Source organism: Carassius carassius, chromosome 2 (assembly GCF_963082965.1).
Source record: "Carassius carassius chromosome 2, fCarCar2.1, whole genome shotgun sequence".
Classification (NCBI taxonomy): Eukaryota; Metazoa; Chordata; class Actinopteri; order Cypriniformes; family Cyprinidae; genus Carassius; species Carassius carassius.
The window spans coordinates 33,991,949-34,016,361 of NC_081756.1; the positions used below are offsets into that span (position 1 = coordinate 33,991,949).

General features: G+C 37.1%; 1 protein-coding gene across 4 annotated transcripts in view; it reads right to left on the bottom strand.

Moving 5' to 3' along the window:
- Positions 1 to 24,413, bottom strand: part of LOC132109193 (protocadherin-7-like) — a 109,158-nt gene that overhangs the window by 47,015 nt on the left and 37,730 nt on the right. For 2 of the 4 annotated variants that reach the window (XM_059515295.1, XM_059515297.1), the window contains exon 2: positions 8,811 to 9,027. The exons of 1 other annotated variant lie outside the window; for it this stretch is intronic. In XM_059515295.1, the coding sequence (XP_059371278.1) occupies positions 8,811 to 9,027 (217 nt within the window). The remainder of the gene's footprint in view (positions 1 to 8,810; positions 9,028 to 24,413) is intronic. One more of the 4 variants, XM_059515296.1, reaches the window with a different exon arrangement.

The window sequence follows — 24,413 nt, forward strand, 5'->3', positions numbered from 1 at the left end:
AATTCTATGAGGGAACCGAACCTGTGTGCTGTGCTCATTGTTTGAGTTTTTTCCCTGGGGCTAATCCCTAGGGTGGCGTAGTCGGACATTATTTACTAGGGAATAAAAACTTGCTCTTGTGTTTCAAAAATTATACCGCCCCGCCACATATACATTATTGGAGTTTATTTGACACACATTTTTCACTTTGGGGTTTCATTTATAATTCATGACAAATTGTTAGCCAAAAAATATGGTTTTATCCAACATGTGCATTACACTGTTTACATCGATATTGGTTACTTTGCATTCACATAAAATTTATTTTACCTGCCATGTAAAATTATAATATTTATAATAATAATAATAATAATAATAATTTAGCATAAACAAAATGTGTTCACATGAGAAACCTGAATTAACATCTTGAATTAACCTGAATTAACATGCTCTCCTATACAGCATCTTGACTTTTTAAAATTGTATCTTATTTTTGAAAATAGCCTCTAACATTTGTTAAAGAGAAAAATAACATGACTGGAGTAACACATTACCCTCAACACCAAAAGGATGAGTTACAAAGCAGACTAACCTAATATTATATATACAGGAGCTCTGTCAGCCATATTGTTCAGTAACAGCAGAGCGAGCAGTTTCCTGCGAAGGGAACCTGCACTATCGAATAAATCACCTATGTGTGTTCAAGACAAATGAGGACGCTAACATTGCACCTGTTACCAAAACATCCTCACTTGTATGCAAGGCCTCTAAAGAACAGAGACAAAAAAGCTTAAACAAAACAATAGAGAGAGGGGGGTTGTGGGAAGGGGGTGTCGTTTTCATTTTAGTTTTTCCACTGATAAATTAGACACAAATATTTTCTTGCCACGGCCTACTTGCTGAGCCTTGGCCTTATGCAGAATTCAGTTCCAATTTGTTGCTTGGATTCTGCTTGTGTTCGTGTGTGTGCATCCTCAGGGGTGGGTGTATTGTTTGTGGATATTGTGAGTGGATTTCAGGAGCCCATTTTATGGATTAAAACCTCTCTCCGGTTTTGTCAGATCATCCAAGCACTGAATCAGTGTGGGTGGTTTTTTAATCATTATGTCAGTCCATCCACCAACAGCCCCCTTCACAACAAGCAAATGTTGCATCTAAGGAAGCCTATGCATGGAGATCAAACATTAGAGAGAAAGAAAGCAATAAAGAATGAAAGCAAGAAAAAAATAATTAAGTGTTTAACTATGATGTACATTTAAATTAACATTTGATACAATGCATTTATCGTGTATATGCATGTTTTTACATTGTACTTGTATATATATATATATATATATATATATATATATATATATAGATAGATAGATATAGATATAGGTATAGAAAGATAGAAAGAAAGAAAGAAAGAAAGAAAGAAAGAAATCAGTTACTTGTTTAATTTTTAAGTACAACAGCAAGAATGAAGGAAAGACTTGACAGTAACAGGGGATGCAAAGCAATGGGATACAAGAAGCAGCAAAGGAAGAGAAGGAAAACAATCTGATAGTCCTTTGAGAACCGAAGGCTAGATTGATAGGGAGAATATAAAAAAAGTCCATGGCTAAACTCAGAGAGCCACAGGCGCTTGTAAACTCCCTCCACAGCCCTGCCTCATATCGCCCATGGCTAGTCATTATTTCCTTAGATTAACCACACAAAAGCCCTGAACGGCACACACATACCTTTTGTTCGCATTCTAAGCCTTTCAAACCAGGTGTCTCCCTCGTTTTTTTGTTCAAGTCGCTAATCCTTTTTTTTCCGGCAAGGGTTATAAATCCATTTCTTCTGTCTTTTCTGCCAGAGCCATGTGATCTTGAGGTAATTGTCTGCGTCTTGGAGTATTTTATGCTGGTTTCTTTTTACATAATGAAAAACAATCTTTGCTCCCTTCAGGGCACACTCATCCCTCTTTCAAAGTCTGCGCTCTTTGTACCTCTGAACATTTTTGTTCTTTTGTTTGCTGAATCGGTCCTTTGTGTGTAGTGGTATGTGAGAAGTTAAATGCGCATGAGTAGAAAAGTTGTATGTACTGTTTTGACATAACACTGCCGTCACCTGGCTCTCTGTGAGGTTTGGTGTGAACACGCGTGTGTGTGTGTGTGTGTGTGTTTTATGCATTTCTTGTGGCCGTGCATCTACTTTGCCACTATTTTCAGCCCAAAAAAGACTAAATCATCAAAACGCAGTGGGGAACAGTTGTTGGAGAGACTTCAATGAAATTCGTCAGGCCCAAGGCATATTTGACATGACATTTCAATAATCATGTGCCAATGCATATTCACCTCACAACAGGTACCCGATGAAAAGCAATGCCAAAATTAATTCCCTGAACTGTCAGGTGTTTATTTTATTTGTCTAGCTGCTGCCATGATTCCTTTCTTTCCCTGACCTTGCACTGTTTTTCAATTGACATGCAATTTCTAGACATCAAGGCACTTGCTTGGAAAACATTCAGATGCCGATGAAAAGAAAACGCTGCCATAATGCATGACTTGAACAGTTATACAACACAATTCTTTTTTTTTCTGTTTGTTGCACGGTTTTCCAACATTTATTTTTAGAAAGCAAGGGATAAATTCCCTTAAATGTGATATTTTGAGAGACTGACGCTTTTCTGTTCGTGAAAGGTCACAGTTTGTGCTGAGAGGTGTTGGACAGAGGCACAGCAAAATTTTGGGGTGAACCTCCCAAATGCCACCAACTTACACTTACACACTTCAGAAACATCTCCTCATGTCACACTCATTCTGCCTTACCTCTATTCCTTCTCTGTGTGAGCGGAACACCAGGCTGTTTCTTGTTTAATAAGACAAAAAGGAGGAGGACAAGTGAATAGAGGGAAGAAGACATGAAAAGAATGCCAAATACTTTGCGGCTGGTTCTGCAGAGATGCATCTTCCTCCTCTCGCGCCTTGAGCTCTCGTTGCATTGTGGTAGTTTATTCATACATCTCACAACAGGTGCAGATTTATACTAGGCCAATGCCAAAGGGACCACTGGAAACCTTTCAGAATGGATCACATTTTGCAGCGAGAGAAAGAAATATTAGGGGGCTACAGAAGCAGATAGTGAAAGTACCTTCACGGCCGCTGTTAATCTCTTCACCGCAAAGCGATTCATCATATTTGGCTAAACATAGACGAGTGATGTTGTCTCATTGGTGTAAACGATAGTCATGTGATATGGTTGGCAGGCAATGAGATTGTTAATGATATTCAGTGTGTTAAATAACATATTCTACGATATTTTGCCTTCCTCCAATCTCAATCTCCCTCCATTCTCACTTAATCAAGCTTAATTTACAGCTCGGTAATTAAACAGATCCAATACCTGATGTGATTGCAGGTACCTCAAAGCCTTGCCACAAAGTGATGGTGAGCGTCTCATTTATTTTAAAGGTCTTGCGGCCAACTCTGCTAATGCCCGCCTTGGATTTTAATAAGACCACTCAAAGAAACAGCCTTCCACAATTATCCTAATGTTCCAAGAACTTAAAAATAGCAGTTAATAAAATGCATTTGACCAGAGCGAGTGAGATAAATGGTTTTGCCCTCATTTTTTTTTTTCTGGGGGGAGGGGGGGGGGGGGGGGTTGCTGTTGGAACAAAGCAGCTACAATTCAGAAGCCAACGTAAGCCAGATTGTTTTGTTGTTTTTGTTGTTTAACCTTAGAAGCAATTTCAGCTGTAGACATCAGGAATGCCTGCATAATTGCAAAGCCTCTAAAATGTTTAGTGCTTTTATGTTCGGGAAGGTTACACCCCTTCACAAAAGCCAGGTGACGCACAAACACTTGGCAGGAAATGCGAGTGAAATAGTGCTTGTTTTGTAGGTCTAGCATGGCACTCTGCCTGAACAATACTTGCCACTTCACTGAACTCCCAAAGCCTGAAGTTTGCACACGCTATCGGGGCAAGCTTGTTTTTGTTTTGTTCTGATTAAGAAAATCCACACGCTTCCACATTCTAGCACTAAAAGTCCTGACAGTATCATCTAAAAGCAACTGCAAGATGAATTGCTGAGTGCAGTAAAATATGCATGGTTACACAATTCAAACCACTTACTAACCGGAAATACCTGTTTCTATCTTCTCAAACACAGTGACGAGTATACATAGAACAACCTATTAACCAATTGCACTTTTCCTGTTTGTGAAAGGAATTCAAGACATGATTGTTTGTATAATGGTCGGAGCACAAGTTAGTATTTGTGCTTTGGGTGTTAATAACCATGTTTAATGATATGTTACTGTTATACATGAGAATGCAAGTGTATATTTTAGCAAATCAGATCAACCGCAAAACACGTCACATGCACACACTGAACCTTACATGTGTAGCGACCTGCCCATAAACCTGAACCTGATTCCAATTTTCTGATAAAGGAGAGCTCTATTAACTCTTTAGCACTGTCCTACTATAACAAATGACCTTGAGTCTCAGGCCTGCCGATGTGACGTTTGTACAACACATCAACCACAGCAACTCGCTCCCATTGTCCCAAACTAACTGAAGCCACAAAGTCCCAAAAAAGCAAAAAAAAAAAAAAAAAAAAGCGAAGGTCACACACAAACTTTTGAATAAATGCAAATGGCATGTAAAGGTTGCCTGTGATGCTTGTCATTGCTTTAGTGATCTCTCTCTCTCTCTCTCTCTACAATTATCGGCCCCGCTTGAGTTCTGGTGAGAAAAAAAAAGAGGTTTATTGGATTGAGGCTCTATCGAGCTCTTGAAATATGAATAGCTTTAATTAAAAGCGACTGGCATTGCCATCTGGCCCTCTGCATCCGGCTTCTCTAATGAAGTGAGTGTACGCACAGTATTCAATTATTTATTTATCTGTTTGTTTGCTAATGACCAAGTTGCTGAGTCCAATTTGAGAGGTACAAGTAAATTCTACAGTTAACAAATATATTTTTTTAGAGCTACAAGCGAGTTTACTTGGTATGTGTAAATGTCTTTGTGTGTGTGTGTGTGCTTAATACTTAAGTTTCTCTCTTTCTTTATAATTCACACTTAATCTCTATCAGTACATCAAAATGCAGTGTTAATTAAGACCCCCCCCCCCATTGTGAAGAGCATTTAAAAAAAAAAATTCTGTAAAATATTCTTATGTAAAATAAATTTTATGTTTAGGAGTATACAGCATTAAATAGCAAATATCAAAATTATGGTGCTCTATCTATAGCTATCAATCTGGAATACCGAAAGTGAATCCTAAAAACACTATTGGCAATAAAAACCTGTTATTTGTATTGATTCATAAAAACAGATCTGAAGTGATCATTTCAGTTCCTATCATCTCCAATTGCACTAACAATGTTTCTTCTGATCCGAGACCAGCTGTTGATTATATGAGGTTATATTCAGCTGGATCTCTATTCTTGCTTTGAGACATATTATACACCCAGTATCTGTCCGCAGTCATGATAAGATTACAGAAACACTTAAAGCCTAACAAGCAGACTCTAGTGGGTTCAAACGGTGGTCAGATTTTTGCACAGTGTTCCTCTAGAGAAAGGCTATCTTTATCATTGGCAAATGCTCCACTGTCTCTAAGGAAAATAAAATCATTGTCTTTCTATCTGTTTGTCTTTCTGCCATAATGAAACTACAAAGTTACAGGATAATCAAATCTAAGTGATGATGTCGGAAAGCAGAAAAGAGAGAGAAGATGCAAGTCCCATGGTTAAGCACGGGGGAGTGACGAGAGAGAAGGAAGAGATAAGAAACGAGGAGTAGAGCAAATGTATTGACTGGATGATCATCGATTGACAACGAGCAAGTCGAAAAGCAGGATTTTTCCAGAGAGTCAATCAGTCTCTCTCCCGCTCGCTCACTAGCTCTCACTTCCTTTCTCAGGTACATTCATGTGCACATTAAAGGAGGAAATAGCTAATCGTTATTTATTGTCAATGTGTTATATGTTTGTGCAGCTTGGGCTGCCTTGACATTTGTTTGTGCAAGAGAAATATAAATTGAAAAAGAACAGAAGAGAGAGAGAGAGGGTGTTTTGGAAAACCCATCTTCACAGTAGGGCTTCTTCATTAGGGGGGATGCTCAGTTCCTGCCATGACCTTAATCCCAAAACAAACAAACACACTCACAACAAAAACCTCACCAGGATCCCAATCACACACATCCTTCACAAGCATAATGACCACAATTACAGACCTTCAGTGAGTCCTTCTTTCAATTGATGGCATTTTGCCCATCTGTTAACTTCAGTGGTATGTTTGTGTGTGTGTGTGTGTTATCTCCCGTCCATATTTTAATTGACTTCAGGTTATCAGAGCTGCAATACAGCTTTAGGGATGCAGCACTATGAATGACTACTATTTATCCGACTTAATTAAGTGCTTTCCATGAGAAGGACACTGAGAATGTTGCCCTTTCAACATGGAAGAGCCGGCAACATTCTTTGCAGTCCTGTTTTGCTACAGACGGAGCAAGACAACCCTGTTTCATTTTCTTACAAAACACGATTATGCATAGCTTGCAGTGTATCAATTAGAAAAAAAAAATAATAAAAAAAATAAATAAATAAATAAATAAAAAAAATATCAAGTCCCCTGAGAGAGCATTAAAAGAATTAAACAAACCTAACAACGACCCAAAAGACTCTGTTAAAGCGCAACTAACCCACAGCATGTCTAAGCCAATTATAAAGCACAAACCCACATACTCACACTCAGGACATCTCTGTCATGAAAGAGACATTGACAGCGACTTTGCAGGGTGACAAGTGTGACTGGCTGTGTATTTGAGTGTGTATGATCGTGTATGTGTGTGATGTTTGATAACGCATGAGCCTAGCAAAGCACATCAGCTTTGAAAATGTCCAGCATCAACTTCAAACTGCATTGAATGCGTAAACAATTGTACAAATGTTCACTTCTGCTCAATTCTAAACCAAACATAGTCTCCTGACTTTTCTATTTTCCTCATATCTCTCCCTCTCTAAACCTCTACCCTCCAAACACACACACTGATTGTTCTAAAGATTTGGAGCAGCAGGTTGAGGTATCTATTTTATTTATCAAAAAGTGATTCATCTGTTTATTTGTATCTGCCCTTGAAAGAACTTACACGAAAGATAGAATGGAACAAGGAGAGGGAAAAGGCAGAGACGTGAGATGGCAAGAGAGAATGAAAACGGGAGAGAGGCCAGACAGAAAGAGAGCTAGATGAGAAGATGAATGGATCATTAAATGATTACTAACAAAACATCAGAGAGAATGTGTGTGCCTCCATCATGTGCATTCATCCATCCAAATGTCCATCACTTCCTGGAACTGTAGCATTTGAGGCTGGATAAATGCAATGATAGCACAATCAGAAACACCGCTAACTTTCCTAACCTTAGAAATACTGACAATGGAATGAAAACGTCTTTTAGTATCATGAAATATATTACCCATGTATGTCACAAATGAGACTATAAACAGCTTTTTTAATACCCAACAGCATAAGTTTCCTTACTTTTCCGTCCTGCTCTCCAGCAGAGTTCAGAATAAAGGCCAAATTCTCAGTTTGATCTAATCAGCCTTGCATTGATCTCCAAGTGACCAATTATTTTTTAGCTTAGTCTGAATTAGAGCCAGACTTTAATTGAGGCTAATTTGGCACAGAATTGTCTAAATGCAAAAGGCTTCAGAGGCTTTTCAGTGGTTTACCCAGGTTAGCGTCAATTTCTGAGGCTTTTGACCTTCGACCTTCTACAAACCCACACTACAAACTTGTGCTATGGACCTGATAACCTAATTCTAAGTGAAACACTCGCTCCTGCTCTTCTAGCATGTTATCCGATGAGCAAGAAGAACAGACATTGCACAGAAAATGGCACGTTGAGCTTACACAATAAGCACCTGTTGCTGATAAAGTATCAAATGTAGACAACACAGCCCTTAATGCTCGACAACTGCTACCGAATACCTCCCCAAAAGTGGCTCCATTGACAGAGACCCAATTGGTTGGTTGGTCACTAACAGTGGAGGTAACTGTTGACCACAGATAGCTTCTACAGGAGACAGGTAAGTCAGCCACTGAATGAAACTAGATACATGCTCTTACTGTTCAAGCCCTTTCACCTGTTAAACTCCTACAATATAAAGAGCGTGATAGGCACAGCAGCATAACATAGTGCCAATGATTACTGAAAAACGGACAAAATTGCTCAAGCGAAAACTGTTCTTGAAAATGTGTTTTTGCAACTCACCGTGGCTTAGTAAAAGTGAAGAAAATTACATTTTTATCTGTTTATCTGGTACACAAACAAACCTCTCATGAATTGATGCTTAGAAGATGAGTTATGTCTTCAATGAAGCAGCCTTGACCTAATCTAATGCTACAGGATAATGCAGTATGCTGCCTACAGAGTTTTCAGGTTAACTAGCATGTTTATACTACGCTAACCGACCTCTAACTCTTACTGGGTTAATACAGCAAGATAATTAAAAACAAACTATATATATATATATATATATATATATATATATATATATATATATATATATATATATATATATATATATATATAAGCCATTCATACTAAGCTCTACAATCACAGTTGCATAATTGGCGTGTAAGACAAACCTAGCAATTCCCGCCTATACTCAGCCCTTTCTTTTCATTTCTGAGTATAACCCAGCATCTGTAAAACTGTAGTGTCAGCGCAGCTGTGTGTGAGTGTGTGGACTTCTGTGAGAATTTCCCTATCTTAAAACTGATGAGTATTTTTATTTTTATTTAGCCTTTAAGCTTAACTCTGACTTTTTTTTGTGTTTGCCCCTACCATTTTCCATATGCTCTGCCTCACCGACACTGCCATCAGGCGTAGTCCTCTCATAGGCGTCTTCGGGTAGAGGGAGGGCACCTAGTCTGGGGCCAGACGAGCTCTTGCTGCTGGGCGTCTCCGACTCCTCCAGGCCACTGTCGTAGCAGCTCTGCAGCGAGCCCTGGTGTGGGTCCTGTGGCTGGCTCACCACCGAGAAGGTCACTCGGCGGAACGGCTACAAGAAAAGAGATTGCTGGGGGTCACTGGACTGAAGAGGTCGAAGAAGAGGGGTTGATGGGTAGATTTATTTATTTATTTTTGTGGGGGGTGTGGGTGGATAATTCTCAGTTAAAGTACTTCGCAGTAGCTCTAATTAGATAAGCGCACTGCACTACATGCTACAAAATGACACAAACAGCAACTGAATTAATGGCTCTCTCTCTAAGTAGCAAATATATGTAGCTTGAAAGCAGTGTTCGGCAAGGGAAGCACACATAAATAAATTGAACAATACTAATGAGCTGCACAGCATTTGTTTAATGGATTCTCACATGAACAAAAATGGTGGGATAGTAAGTTTAATGCCCACAGGAGTAAGTACAGATGCCACACTTGGCATTGTGGTTTAAATATAGCGGCGGAGGTCTGAAGGACATCGAAGTCTCCTTGTGTGGTTTATTTTATAGCAAAAACAGGACAAGAAGAGCAAGCATTGTCCCAGTGGGAGATAGAATGGAACACATGGCTACAGGCTAATAAACAAGCACATGGATCCACACACACATTTTTCAAAGTAACTAAAGAACAAATAGGTGAAAGGATGCACACGGGAGTAATAAACTACTACAAGGAGGATCGTGTGAATTTGTGATCTGCACTCTGAACCTCTGATCTTAATTTTCTCTTCCACTCGGATAGTCTCACAAAAGACAGCACGATTGGAAGAGATGACTGAAATGAATGGACACAGATTATTTTGAGTTCCAGCAAAAAGAGAGCAGATACAAATGAAAGGGAAGGGCATAATGTCTCTTTGATATGGTTAATTTCAAATTTTGTTTTTATTATTATTATTTTATTTTTATATTTTTTCATATAGATCATGCTTACATCATAACATTAAGTTTTAAACAGTGTGTACTGTAACAGCAGCCCTTACTCTGTCTATCCACCAAGGGAACTTTGGTCTGAAAAAGTATAACCACCAACCAAAAAAGCAACAGCTTTTTTTCTTCTTCTTCTTCTTCTTCTTCTTCTTCTTCTTCTTCTTCTTCTTCCTAACTGCACCGAAAAGTTCGCCTGATGCATAATAGACACTAACAAAGCAGTGGAGTGTCTAAGTGTTTGCCTCTGGCCTTCTCCCTGCTGCCCCACTTCCTGTCACTGCACATTTTCTTTCAGGAATATTAAAAAAGACGGAGCACCATCATTCACTTCTCTTTTTCTTTCCAACTCACTGCCTTTCAGACTGAGTGGCCTAACACTCATCATTACTCCAAATCGTGCCTTTAATTTGACACGTTGCCATAATCTTGGCATTTGTATTCTGTCAGGTTAGTAGGGCTTGCCTTTCAATGTGAAAGAATGCACACACATCCACACCAGCACACACACACACAAATGGCTGTTCAGCATCTATGCATTTATAATGAACATGCCTATGGACATATCCATGTGTCGTCCATCTTTCTCCAAAATGCCCTTGAACAAAACCTCTCCAAAAGGAGAGATGAGAGTATGCCATCCAATGATGACCAGTCACCACTGACAAAATCTTGGCATCATACAGATACCAATACCTAATATATTCTAATAACAGTAAAGATGCCACTTGCACGCATTTGGCATTTGTTCTTATGCTGCAATTATTCATTAATTAATTTCCCTAATTTCTCTTGCTCATGTAGAAATCTTGGCAATAAATCATGTTTCCGTGTAATTACAATCAACATTCAACAAATGAATAGAAATAAATATTCATAGGCTAAAAAATTCACTTTGGATAGTCAAACATTTGTTGCATAATTAAATAGAGGCACACAGGGGGTCTCGCTATGCACTTGCATAACGGATCAAAATTATGTTTAGGTATCAAAGCTCGATTTTCTCTCTCTACCTCCAAAATGAAATGGCTGCCTCTGCCTCTCTAAGTGAGACAGCAATCAAAGTCCCATGCTGAAGAGTCAAGGCTTAAATTACCCACAAATGAACTGAACTTTAGATAAATTGGTAGAGTGTGGCATTATGCTTGGTGCAAATGTGATTTTCAGATATTAGAGTCAATGAATGTCATGCATGATGAACGGTGAGATGGGAAAGTAGTTGGCCATGCAAAAATAGATAGATTGGTTTATTGATTGAGCATTGATTAGCTGGGCTTCCTGTTGAAGCAGCTTTATGAAGGACATATGTAATTAAATCTTGCACATACATTTGTATGTGCATCCTTTTGTGCCATTCCTATGTAGGTAAAAAAGCTGTAGGACCACTGATGAGATGAACATGGCATTCATTTCTACTGGACAGGTACCCTTTGATGTTCTTAGCAAAACAATTAATAAATAAAATAATAATAATAATTATATATATATAATATATATAAGCGGTGCTGAATTGGGCTCTTACACATCCTTTTCTGTTTGTTTAAACTGCGATTTGTATTTGTTCGTTCAGGTGCAGGAGGAACTTAAAAAAGAACTTCACAAAGGAAAGCTCGGTTCAGGGTAGCACAGCGCGCGAGTAACCAGCTCCTCAGTTCAGCTTTTCAGCGTCTTGTGTTTGAATGCTTTAAACTCTTTTGAATGGTTAAATTGGCAAATGGCAAGGCTTAATAACGCGTGAAGATACGCTTTCGTGACGACATCACGGTGTATGTGGGTAGTGGAGTGACCTATATCCATGAACCATGAAGAGCAGTAGTTTAGCCAAAAACACAAACTTTGAAGCCTCATGTGTCTTTATGCAATCAAGCAGACAAGAGATGAAAGGTGAAGATGAATTGAAGGAAGAGAAGAAATAACACTGAATGAGCTAAAACAGCAGAGAGGAAGAAAATGCAAGATGTGTGGTTAGAGTGGTAGATGTGCTGGATGAAGTAAGTATCGTAAACAAGAACATGAATCAATCATTGGTGTCTAGACGTGATGGCCTGCATGGCACTAGAACCTGTAATTAACCTCTGTTTAAATTTTCAGAAGCACCCTGAGGCTGAACCACAAACTGCTATCTGGTCAAGCTGCCACTGTACAAAACAGCCCATGTTGTTAATGGGTAATGCTACTGTAGGTCAAAATAACCTGTAAATCAGCTGCAGAATGAGCTTCAGGTTGTTTAGACACAAATTCCCATATTTAGGTTGAATGGCTAACCCAGAACCAAGCCTGAGAGTGGGGGAGAGATAAGCATTGTGATGTTCTGATACTCATAATGTTTATCTAAATCCAGTTTTTATCCTGATTCTACATAACAAGTTGAGGATTATGTATATTATGTGCTGATTCTGAGAGGAATACCTGATCCCACACCCATGGAAACTTTTCCAGTGAAGTCAGTTATGAATTTGCAACAGTCAAATATGCAAACAGTCAACGATATATTCATTTGTGGGACTGTCATATTAACTCGTGGGAACGTGATCATTTTGTTCGAGGTAACGACATCCTTATGTCGTGGCCTCAAGATGCTATGTTCCATTTCTTGTGACAAGTTTAATGCATAAACAAACCAGCGTGACCATAGCAACCCAGGATTATCAGAGGTGGATTCATTAATATTTCATTTTGAATTAAGAAATTAATCTATTATTTATTAAAGAAATTATTACATTATTGAATTATTTGATACCGTATCATGTGCGATAGTATGCATTCAAATGATGTTTTCCATGAATTAATGTTACATAAAGTACAGTACATACTATAAAAAAGACCTACAAGAAAACATTTGTATTCATCCTAAAATCTTGTAAGCCCATTAACGGATCATCTTTTCCCAATAAAATTTGTTTATTATTATTATTATTATTAGCCTATTATTATTGGTTATATTTTTATATTCGTTCATATTCATTTTTCCCTTCATTTCGATCTCTTTACTTAACATTCTGAATACTTTTGTAAATAATAGTCTACTGTAAATGCTCGACATGCCAATAAAGCTTTGATTATGCTGACTGTAATTTTTGCTGGAATGCAGTTTAAACTGTACATATATTTCATTTTATTTCAGCCTATTAATGGACCGTAATTATAAATACTATAGTTTTTTGTTGAGGAATTAATCATTCACGTAGTTTCATTTGTAAATGAAAACACAACACGCTCATTTATAATCACACATGGGCATAAATACAATCATAAAGTCAAAATTGATTGGCAAAATTATCAGCGGTTTATTTGCAAAATATATGGTAGGCTAGCAAATACTAACATAATTATACAAAACGTTAAGTAAAGCAATACGCAAAGTGAAAGAGTGAAATAAGCATGTATAAAAACAAAAAAACTCCAATAAGTTAACGTGATAATAATGATAATAATAATAATAATAATATACAAATATTAAATAAAATGTTTAATGTTAATGCAAATGTTTTATCTTTTTTTTGATAAACCCGGGTTGCTATGGTAACACCACAACTTAAGAAAGCAAGCAAGTAAAATGACATATTGCATTAAATAAATCAACTAAATTAAAATAACAAGTGTAGCAAAAAAAAAAAAAAAAAAAGTAATCATCTTTGCACAAACCCCTAAGGTTCCTACCTTGACACTTTTCAAAATTTTCAGAATTTTTCTAAATAAATAAATTTGTGAACATTGTCTTGTGCACTAAACCTCTCAAGTCTAAAAAAGAGTGGAGCATGTTAAGAAAGGAATGTATCTCTGTGTTTGAAAGAGCAACACAGCCGCTGGTGAGGAGGTCAGGAAGTTCTGTTTATCCTGACGCTTGGGGAGGCTCAGGTGTCTGCTTTGTCTTAAGGGATGACTGGCGCTGGTCAAGCTTCATTTCTCTTCAGTCTTCCTTCCTATGAGCACCTCCAGATGGGCTCCAGACCTCCTGAGACCTACTGGAGTTCAGCCAGGTCTGAGGTCTCTCTGGCAAGTCGTATATCAACACACCTCACTGCAGGCGCTGAAAACTTCCAGGGCAGATTTTAGCACTGGACCACTTCCCTCAGCAGAGTGTACTTTTGATATCTTACCCAAGACTGTTGTGTTTCAGTCAAATGGTCTTACTCCAAGGGACCCCTGAACACATTCAAACTGAGCCACAGCAAACATGAAACAGTTTGGCCATGTTTGAGGCCCTCCTTTGACTGCAATTCACATGTCCACAACTTTATACCAGGGGCTTTTTAATCACTTTTAACCCATCGACTGCACCCTTCATGGACAAGCCTCAAGCAGAACTGATAAAAACTTCAAGAGTATTATTTTACAAAGAAATATAAAGCTCTTTTTTATCATTTGCGTCTAAAGTTCTTCAGATAAAATCTTTAAAGTACATCTTGGTGAACCTCAGCTGGCTTTCATTGAATGTATTCATTATCAAAGTCACTGAGCCATAGATATCTCACCTGGCCTGATCATCCATTCATTCATTCATTCATTCATTCATTCATCTATCCATTTTTTCTTGTCATCCATTCCAACTCACACTCTCAGCAATGGCATGGTGATGCATTCACTTTTTGCTGTTCCAGTCCATTTCCTCTCAGGCCAACTTTGACTATCCGCATGCCAAGTGTTCCAGATGTTTGTGTCTTTGCCAGACAAAACACTGAGGATGTTAGTAACTGTAGTGAAATTAGCCACACTTGTTTATCAGTGTTCATACATTTCTTAATCGAGTAGACAGCATTTATACAGTATGTAGAGCAGAGAGACTACCATTCAACAGAACTTCGCTTGATCATTTTATTTTTTATTTTATATATCCACAAAGAAATAACTGTTTTGGTCTGCTTTTGCTCTTGTTCTAGATGAAAATTGAGGAGCAGGGCTGCCTCTGTATCTTCAAGCCTCCTCAGGTACATCTTATTCCTGGTTTTATGATCGTGGTATCCTAAAACTCTATACAACTGTGATGTTGTACCCAAAAGTCAGATTATTTATTATTGTCCATATTTGGAGAAAGGATGGGTTGGATTCTGCATGAATGCTTGAAAAAGTTGAAGAACTGTTTTAGTCGATGGTCCTGCCAGCTGAAACATCCTTTCTCTACTCCACCTTTGCATACGTCTCATCGTTCCTATTACCGTTTCAGAACTCGCATTAACATTCCTGACGAGAACTGAAAAGATGAAGGGAAATAAGCACAGACAGATGGGAACATCAAAACATTTCTCTATGCTCTTTTCCTAAAATCCTAGCTAAACTTTTAATTGCTCTTTAAGCGGCAGATTAAGCCAGAACATATTCCGAAGGGATGATGTGATGGCTTCAAAGGCTTAGCCGACCTCTGACCTCCACTCCATGAGAAGGAACAATACCTCAAGGGTATTGCTTCACACTCCAGATCCCAAACATACTTCTTAAATGTTTATTTTTATAGAGTTTAATGATAAATAAACACCACAGACATTTTACACTGGTATATTTTCTCTCAATTCATGATGCTACAGAGATAATGGATTTTTGATGCACTGTGTGCTTTTTGTTTTGGCTCTAAATTCGAAAAGTGTTTTCCTCCACATCATGTTTTTTTCTAGTCTTGTCCTCGATTTTTTCTCTGTCAGGAGTGAAAGGGATATGCAGTTTCCTGTTCTGGTGCCGAATATCTATCCTCATTGGGGCAAATCCATTATCATCGCAAGCTGAAATGAGTTACGGTCTCATGTATCCGTCAAACTTATAAAAATGCTTTCCTAACAGGATAATGTAGGAAAGCTGAACTCCATTTCAACTTTAAAACCGACACACAAACAAACAAGCGCACGCTCATCTAACCTACAGACAGTCTGGCTTTGACTTACGCGATCACATTACAAACAATTTCAGACAATCTCCTTCAGCTCAAAAGGACACTATCTTCACCCTTCTTGTGTGTCCCTGCATCCGTCAATCATCGGCCAATGACACTGTGCTACAAGAAGCGTGCAGGACTCACTGTGACTGTGAGAAGTTAATCTGACAACTGACCCACTAATGTCACTAAGTGACAGGCGTAATCATCACAGCTAAAGTAGTCAGCGAAAGCACAGGCTGTAAACAACCTAAGGGTGGCCAGGAAATCGTAATTCGGACCATGTGGTTTCCTGGCGTAGATGGAGCGCTGTCTCTCCTGAGCAAATATCTGGCAGCATTATAAAAAATTCCACCCAGTCTAGAGAGAGAAATGACAAAACAGAGTATGTGTTCACACCTCAGCTGGATTATGATTGACACATGACTGCTCTAACAAAGCACAGAGTGCTATTCCCTGGCAGGCCGCATTATCTACATCATAAGCACTAGTCTATTAAATATGTCTGCAAACAGTGAAGCTGTCAAGACGGCAAATAGTACATTACAGTGATTCATCTTTTAGCATTTTAGGCATTGTGAAAAATGTGCCGTTCCAGAGAAATTATTTTACCTGCCGAATGGAAATGTGAGCAGGAAGAGGAAGAAACTGAGACGATATCATGGACGACCGCAGCATACTGTAGCTGGCATTATATAAAACAAACAAGGATTTGATCAGATGAGAGCAAAATTTATAACCCTTTTTAAGGGCTTAGGGAAATAGTTTAGAATGAAAAACATTCTTAGGCATTTTAATCCTCATTTGTTTGGATAAAAGCGTGTGCTAAATGACTAAATGTAAATGTAATCCTGCCTCATCCAAACACGTATGTGTTGTTCTCACTTAACCTCGATCAAAATTATGATCTGCAGTTTTTCGGCTAAGTCAAGGAACCTTTGAGAAATCTATTCCCATCAGGATGGAAATGTCTGCAATTGTGAATATTGTATTTTTACACTAAAAAAAGTCATTTTTACACTTTTATTGAATACCATAACTAAATAGGCATTTCATGTTGCACTGGCTTATGTTTATAAAATGTTCATAAAAAACAGAATTCAATTAATATGGGGATCACGGACTGCTCAGAACGACCAGTGGAGCAGATCAGGTTAGTACAAGAAAGACTGTCACCTTAATTGTCACCTTACAATGCTACAACAAGATTTATATTTTTAGAGAAATTTTTAATGTATCGTGGTTTACTCTGTTGATAACTGTATCCCAAATATTGTTTGGAAAACTAATCCTGTTTGAATAGCACTCATGACAGTTTAGTTTTAATACTTTAAAACAGTCACAGCAGTATAAGTTATATAATCATCTATAAACATTTTGTCAAATTAAGATCAACATGCGATGTTTCATCCTCACTTTCCATTTTAATTTTCTGTAAATGCATTTTTTGGTCTTTAGATGGTTTAAGTGAGTAGTAAATGTATGCCATTAACAAGATGACTATCCAAATAAGATCATTTGGATTTCAATCTCTGCTGCACATATTTTTCTTCTGTTGTGTGTCCTTGTTTGTTTGTTCTTCTTCATTGTGCTAAACAAACACACAAACACGTTTAGTGCCCTGGCTAAAAGAACACATGTGTAAAAACAGACTGATATGGTGAGAAAAAGAGTAAGTGAAAGGAGGCCTGGCATAATGATAGGATTTAAGCTTAATCTTAAAACCCAACTTTTAGTTTCAAATTTAACTAATTTATGAAACACACACACACACACACACACACACAACACAACACAACACAACACACATATATGTTTGTTTTTGTGAAAAGTGGGGACATCCCATAGGCGTAATGGTTTTTATACTGTACAAACTGTATATTCTATGGCCCTACACCAACCCTACACCTAACCCTAACCCTCACAGGAAACTTTTTGCATTTTCACTTTCTCAAAAAAACTCATTCTGTATGATCTATAAGCGTTTTGAAAAATAGGGACATGGGTTATGTCCTCATAAGTCACCCTCTCCTTGTAATACCTGTGTCATACCCATGTCATTATACAGAGTTGTGTCTTGATATCTCACAAAAACAAGAGCACACACACACACAAACAGGTTTCATTTTTAACACATGTTTTATTGTCGTTACTTTACCCTTTTTCATTCACTTAATTTCCTGTGTAACAGAATACCTTTTGGTGGACTGGAGCAAAAGAAGGCATTTATCATGAATAAATCAATGTCAATGTTGACAGAAAAGCTAAACTCCCTTTCTGGGGGCTGTGGACACATTACTCAAAACGTCCCTGCCGTGTCCCCCTCAAACATACACACATACATACATATGCTCGCACGTTGTCATTGCAGCGTCCTTCATAAATAGACTGACTCCCACTGTTCAGATAGAATGGGCCATTTGTGAGTCTCAGCCAAGGTCCAAAAGACAATTATGAAAGCTGCGATTAAGAAAACAATTATTTCAGAGAAGTAATTATCCTTTAATGTTTGAACAAACAGAAGCAGAGAGAGAGAGCGAGAGAGAAAGAGCCCAGGGCCCTGTGAGATTAGCCTGGTGTTCACACTGTGATGGCCATTACATACAGGGGCATTGTGAGGAAGTGATCAAACTACTGAAGTTATGATATAATACACTCAAATTCATGCTCACATTCAAATATAAAGTGCCCTCAGGTAACATGACTCAACACACATGGCTGTTCCCATCCAATTATTAATATTATTATTATTATTTTGGCAAAAATATTGGCAAAAATATTAATGTATTCAAGAAAAATATATTGTAAGTGCTATATTGGGTCCTTGCTGTTAATTTCAATTGTCACATAAAAATAAATTAATAAAACAGGAGCAGTGGGGAAAATAAATAAATAAATCCCAGCCCTACAGAAAGCAAATGCAATTATTTCAGTAGACGTTAAAAAAGAAGAAGAAAATCAAATATTAAGAGGAATAAATAATAATAATACAAATAAAATTAATACAAACAAGATGAAAGGATGCTATCGACAGTTGCTTTGCATACATGTGAACATGAACGAACACAGAAATGTATCTGGTTTGAAAAGTATGGGTTTGGCTCTTGTCCAGTCAAATCCTGTGAGTTCCCCTTTGGCCCTGAGGCAAATTGAAAAACAACAAAAAATAATATGATTTCGATAGTGATTTAGTACCTCCTTTTTACGGACAAGGTCGATTTCCTCTTTGAGCTGTAATGAGAGAGTGTCTCTTTCTACAGTCAACAAACTTCACACACTCAATGCAGATTAATTAACGGTGAAGTGTTTCTTCTTCTTCTTCTTCTTCTTCTTCCTCCCTATCTTAAGCTTTTCTTGTTCAGTTAAATTTGCTGAGAAACGTATAAGCCATTCAAAGGCTGAATTCCAAAATAGTGTAAAAACTGTGACACTTTTACATTTCAACTCCAATGGCATGAGATTGGAGGCGAAACTAACCAATGCCAATCAAGACGGTAAGTATTTTAGACAACTTATCTGGAAACACTGATTGATTGATTAATTGATTGATTCATTCATTGATTCATTTATTCATTCTTTTATTGATTGATTGCATTTTTACCTGCTATATGTGAAGTATAATAACAGATGTTCCATTTGTTAAGATTAGTTAACCACATTATTTAACATAAACTAACAATGACAAATACTTCAAAAGCATTTTTTTTTAGTTCATGTTGATTCCAACATTTACTAATACTGCACATTATTAAAATCTGGAAAATTGGGAAGTCGTGGCCTAGTTATTAAAGAGTATGACTCCTAAACCTAGGGTTGTGGGTTCGAGTCCCGGGCTGTGTGTTCACTGCTCTGTGTGTGTGCACTTTGGATGGGTTAAATGCAGAGCACGAATTCTGAGTATGGGTCACCATACTTGGCTGAATGTCACATCACTTTTTTTTTTTTTTCACTTTCCAAATCAAAAAGTACCTGTGAATGTTAATGGATCTGAGCTCACATGCACTAACACAATTTTTTATCTTTTTGTTCTAGAACTTCATTATTAAAATGAGGATTTTGTTGGTGTTATCTCCTATATTACAATAAATTCAGTTTTTAGTAATCCACTATTAATTTTCTGATTCCATTTATTTCCACTACAGTTTTTTTTCTCCCTCTTTCTGAATTTACTCTATGGCTAGCAAGTAACAAAGAATCTCTCGTATCACTGAGATGCCGGGTGTAAGTGAGGCTTCAGATGGCTCAAGCTTCTTTCAACAATTTCACTGGCCATAAAGACACCAAAAATCTCATCTCCACTGCTCGCCTGTCTTCGTTCCTTTCAAACAGGAATCTATAAGCTGGGCGAGACTTAGTTTCTCCAAAGATCTCTGCACATCAGCCTGCTTCAAAGGGAGGTGCTATCAGACCCTCCCATCGTCACGGCAATGATGAAGATACCGATCCTAATCCCCATGTAAAAATGAAAACCCCCGAGTGCACGTGGGATTTCTTCGAGTACACTTCGCATCTCTGGCTCTCTCCCTCTTCTCTGTCTCTTTTCATTTGAGATCTAAGTCAGTAAGTTAAGAATGTTCATCAGTGTGCTCTCATTCGTACTTTTACTAATTGAAACACTGGGAGTGAACTTTTGTGAGGTTTTAGAGTTGTTGCTCACAGAGGAAGCTGTCATTTTGTACTGATCTGGGATCAGCCTCCTCTCTTGGTAAACAAGATAAACAGGTAACTGGAAATCATACAGGGCGACTGGAATTCTTGAAGTGGTAAATGTGTGGCTTCCATGTTGCCACTCTGTTCGACTGACTCAAAGGCTCCTTGCCTGAGGGCTACAGAGAGTCAAACGTATTATTAGCAGCGTGAAAACATCCCTGGGGCCAGCTAAACAAATAAGACACACACATGCGATCCTGGAAAGACGGGAGCAAGACAAATGACACAAAGGGAGAATTTGTAGATGAACTCAAAGTATTACAGAAGGATACGAGTGTGCCTTCTTTCAAAAATCAAGTTTAAGACACGTGTATCAGGTTCTTAGAAATGTACTCTATGCATTTTTTGGGCTTCAAATGGTTTTAAAAATTAATATTAAATTTACTTTAGATATTTTACGTGAAATATATATATATATATATTTTTTTTTTTCTAGAATGTTATTATTATTTTCATTACAAAGTCAGGAAAATAACCTTGGTCTTAACCCATTAGACCTGACCATAGCCAGCTGCTCCATAGGACATTGAGAGATCCAACTAGCTGACAGGTTAATGGCCAAATTGACGAGAACAACTAGGTTGATCAAATGACAAAGGGCCTTGCTGGCCAAGTAGACTGAAGACAGATATGAACCATGCTTGTCAACACTCCCGTTATTATTGGGAGTTTCCCAATAATTTCACACCCATCTCCCGCACCTCTCCCATTTTGTTATATCTCCTGGGAAACTCCCATAATTTGTATGGCCCAAATCTCATTATATGAAGAGTCACATCAATATATTATTGGTCCAGTTGCCAGATCTTGTATAAAATGCATCCTACTCACACAATCGACACATCAATAAAAATTTCAACCCATTTGTGACCTCAACCTGGTAACGTACAACCCAGTTTTGCTGTTGATAACTACGCAGGTAGTAGATGTTGGAAGTTAAATCAACTGGTAGAAATGGGAGAAGACTCCCATATATATACACACACACACACACAAATTATATCTCAATATATCATATCTCAAAGCCAAACCAACAATGCCAACGCCTGTTGCAAGTGTGTTGCACTAATTTTAATATCGGACACTGTGGGAAAAATGACGTTACTCAGCACATTAAATCAAAATGCCACAATCGCGCAGTGGAAGCACAGAATGGCAGACAGGCCATTTCGACATTCATCAAGGATGTTTATTTATGCGTATTTAGCCTGCCTTTGACATTCCCCCATTCCATAACCTCCAAACACCACCACACGCTCAGAGGTCTCCCGGATTTTGGTCCCCAAATTTCGACAGGATTGAAATGGACAGAGACAGATACAGAGAAATGTAAAATGTTCCAACTGTTCACAGGCTACAGGTAATCACAATCAATTATTTAACGTGACATGAAGAAAACAAGCATCACATAGTTTGAGCACACACAAACACACACACACACACACACACACAAACACTAGCACACATGTATGCTAGTGTTAAATACAGGGCAGCTAGGTTATCATGATTATGTTTTATATTTTCATATTTATTAATTGAAGAAGACATTATGAGGCAAACTGGTCTCTTGTGGATATCATATGTGTTTTTGATGTACAGCTGTAGAACAGGCAAAAGTGTCATATTTCAATTAAGATATATGCAAAATGGCAAATTTATAAATTATTGATAGCTTTAACACTTTCCTTGAGGGAAATAAATTGAACTATCCAAATCAATATCTGGACATGTGAATTAAATGTGAATAAAAACATTTAATTGACCAGTTGTGATTTTAAAAAAATGTGGCTTGCGTTAAGCTTGTGTGTTATAAGTTACAACATGCTTTTAACTTGACAAGCAGGTTTTTTAACCAAATCAAACGTGCCGAAATTTACACACACGCACAAGCTAACCTCTATTTCTTTGACAACACACATCAAGAGCAAAGACAGCACATTCTGCACTTCTTAAATTACTATAATGAGGCATTAAATGAGGGTTAACACAGCATGTTAATGCTACCCATCAAAACTCGCCTGAACATCAACGAAGAGGCACTCTCAAATCATATATTCTCTTTAGTAACCATACTAATGAAATTGAAATGGTGCTCTTATGGCCTTTAAAAATAAAAATAAAAAATTGCAACATGATCCATGTCAGTCTACTGACTAGAATCAGAATTGGATGTTATTGCTCGTACAAGGAATCTGGCTTAGCGGGTGCTGACACACTGGATAGAAATTAGGTTTGACATATATGCCAAAAGTAGACAGCATTCCTCAAATGCTTAAATATGAGAGGTGAAAAGGCCAATCATAACACAGAGTAACTGTTATGCACTGGAAAATGATTTATCTGGCTTAACATACACAAGTATTCACATGTTAGGCCATTACAAGTAAGCCTAATCAGGTTTCATCAATATTTTGCCTGATCAATGACTAAGATGCCATGACATCATACATGCAATAAAAAACTAAAATGATGCCAATGCATTTGGAATTCAGTATCAAATATCATTCACAATCAAATGTCTGGTTTCTCTTAATATAACAGCCCCACTGAAACATCACTGTTCCAGTACTGTTTATCAAATGAAACTGAGAATTGTTTAAAATATCACTGTATCAAATAGTAGCATGCTGGCTTATGTGTAAAAATCTGCTGCCACACATCACTGATTAGAGTGAACAGCCGGCATGTTTAACTGGACCGGGCCGGATACCCCACGCTGTCTGCTTTATGTCCCCATGATGGACGAGACAACAAAATTTATGTCGCAGTTAGAAGAAAGTTATGCAGAACGCTTTAGGCTCATTGTGGTTACATGTAGCAATAAAATGAGTGAGGTGTGTACAAACAGGTTTTCAATAAAAACCCCAACAAATTCAAATCACAGAGGTGTGTATAAATATACATAAAGGTGCTGTTTACAAATTAGCCCAGAGCATTTGAATAATCTCAACTGACTGTGTGCAGACAAAAAACATTGCCAGGTTGCAGGTTTTTTTTCGCTGGTTTAAACTCTACAGCATATGCAAAGCAGACACCACCCTGTGGTCCAAGACCAGCTTATATCTGTGTAACTGGTGTGTGTTTTTACCACCGTACTTATGAAATTATGTGTGTTTGTTATTTGAAACAATTCAAGCAGAATAATACATGTCAGGATGGTGAGCCTATGCTTACATTTTACTGTATGCTATACTACACATATTTAAGATTTTTACCTGATTTGCCTGTGGCCCTGTTGTCTGTGGTTAGCAGCGCAAGGTTGTGGGTTTGGTTCCCAAGGAACATATGTTAGGTAAAAACTGTTAGCCAGAATGCACTGCAAGTTGCTTTGGATAAAAGCGTCTGCTAAATAAATACAAATAAATCAAACACTTGTGCTTGTTTAAAATGCTATGAGTGCATTGTTGTATTAAAAATGGATATTCTTCTTTTATGTTTCTAATTTGCTGCGGATTATATATTATATATATATATATATATATATATATATATATATATATATATATATATATATATATATATATATATATATATATATATATATACATATATATATATATATATATACATATATATATATATATATATATATATATATATATATACATATATATATATATATATATATATATATATATACATATATATATATATATATATATATATATATATATATATATATATACATATATATATATATATATATATATATATATATATATACGTATATATATATATATGTATATATATATATATATATATATATACGTATATATATATATATATATATATATATATAGATATATATATATATATATATATATACGTATATATATATATATATATATATATATATATATATATATATATATATATATATATATAGATATATATATATATATATATATATATATAAAACAGTGTTTTTCAATTATTGATGTTTTT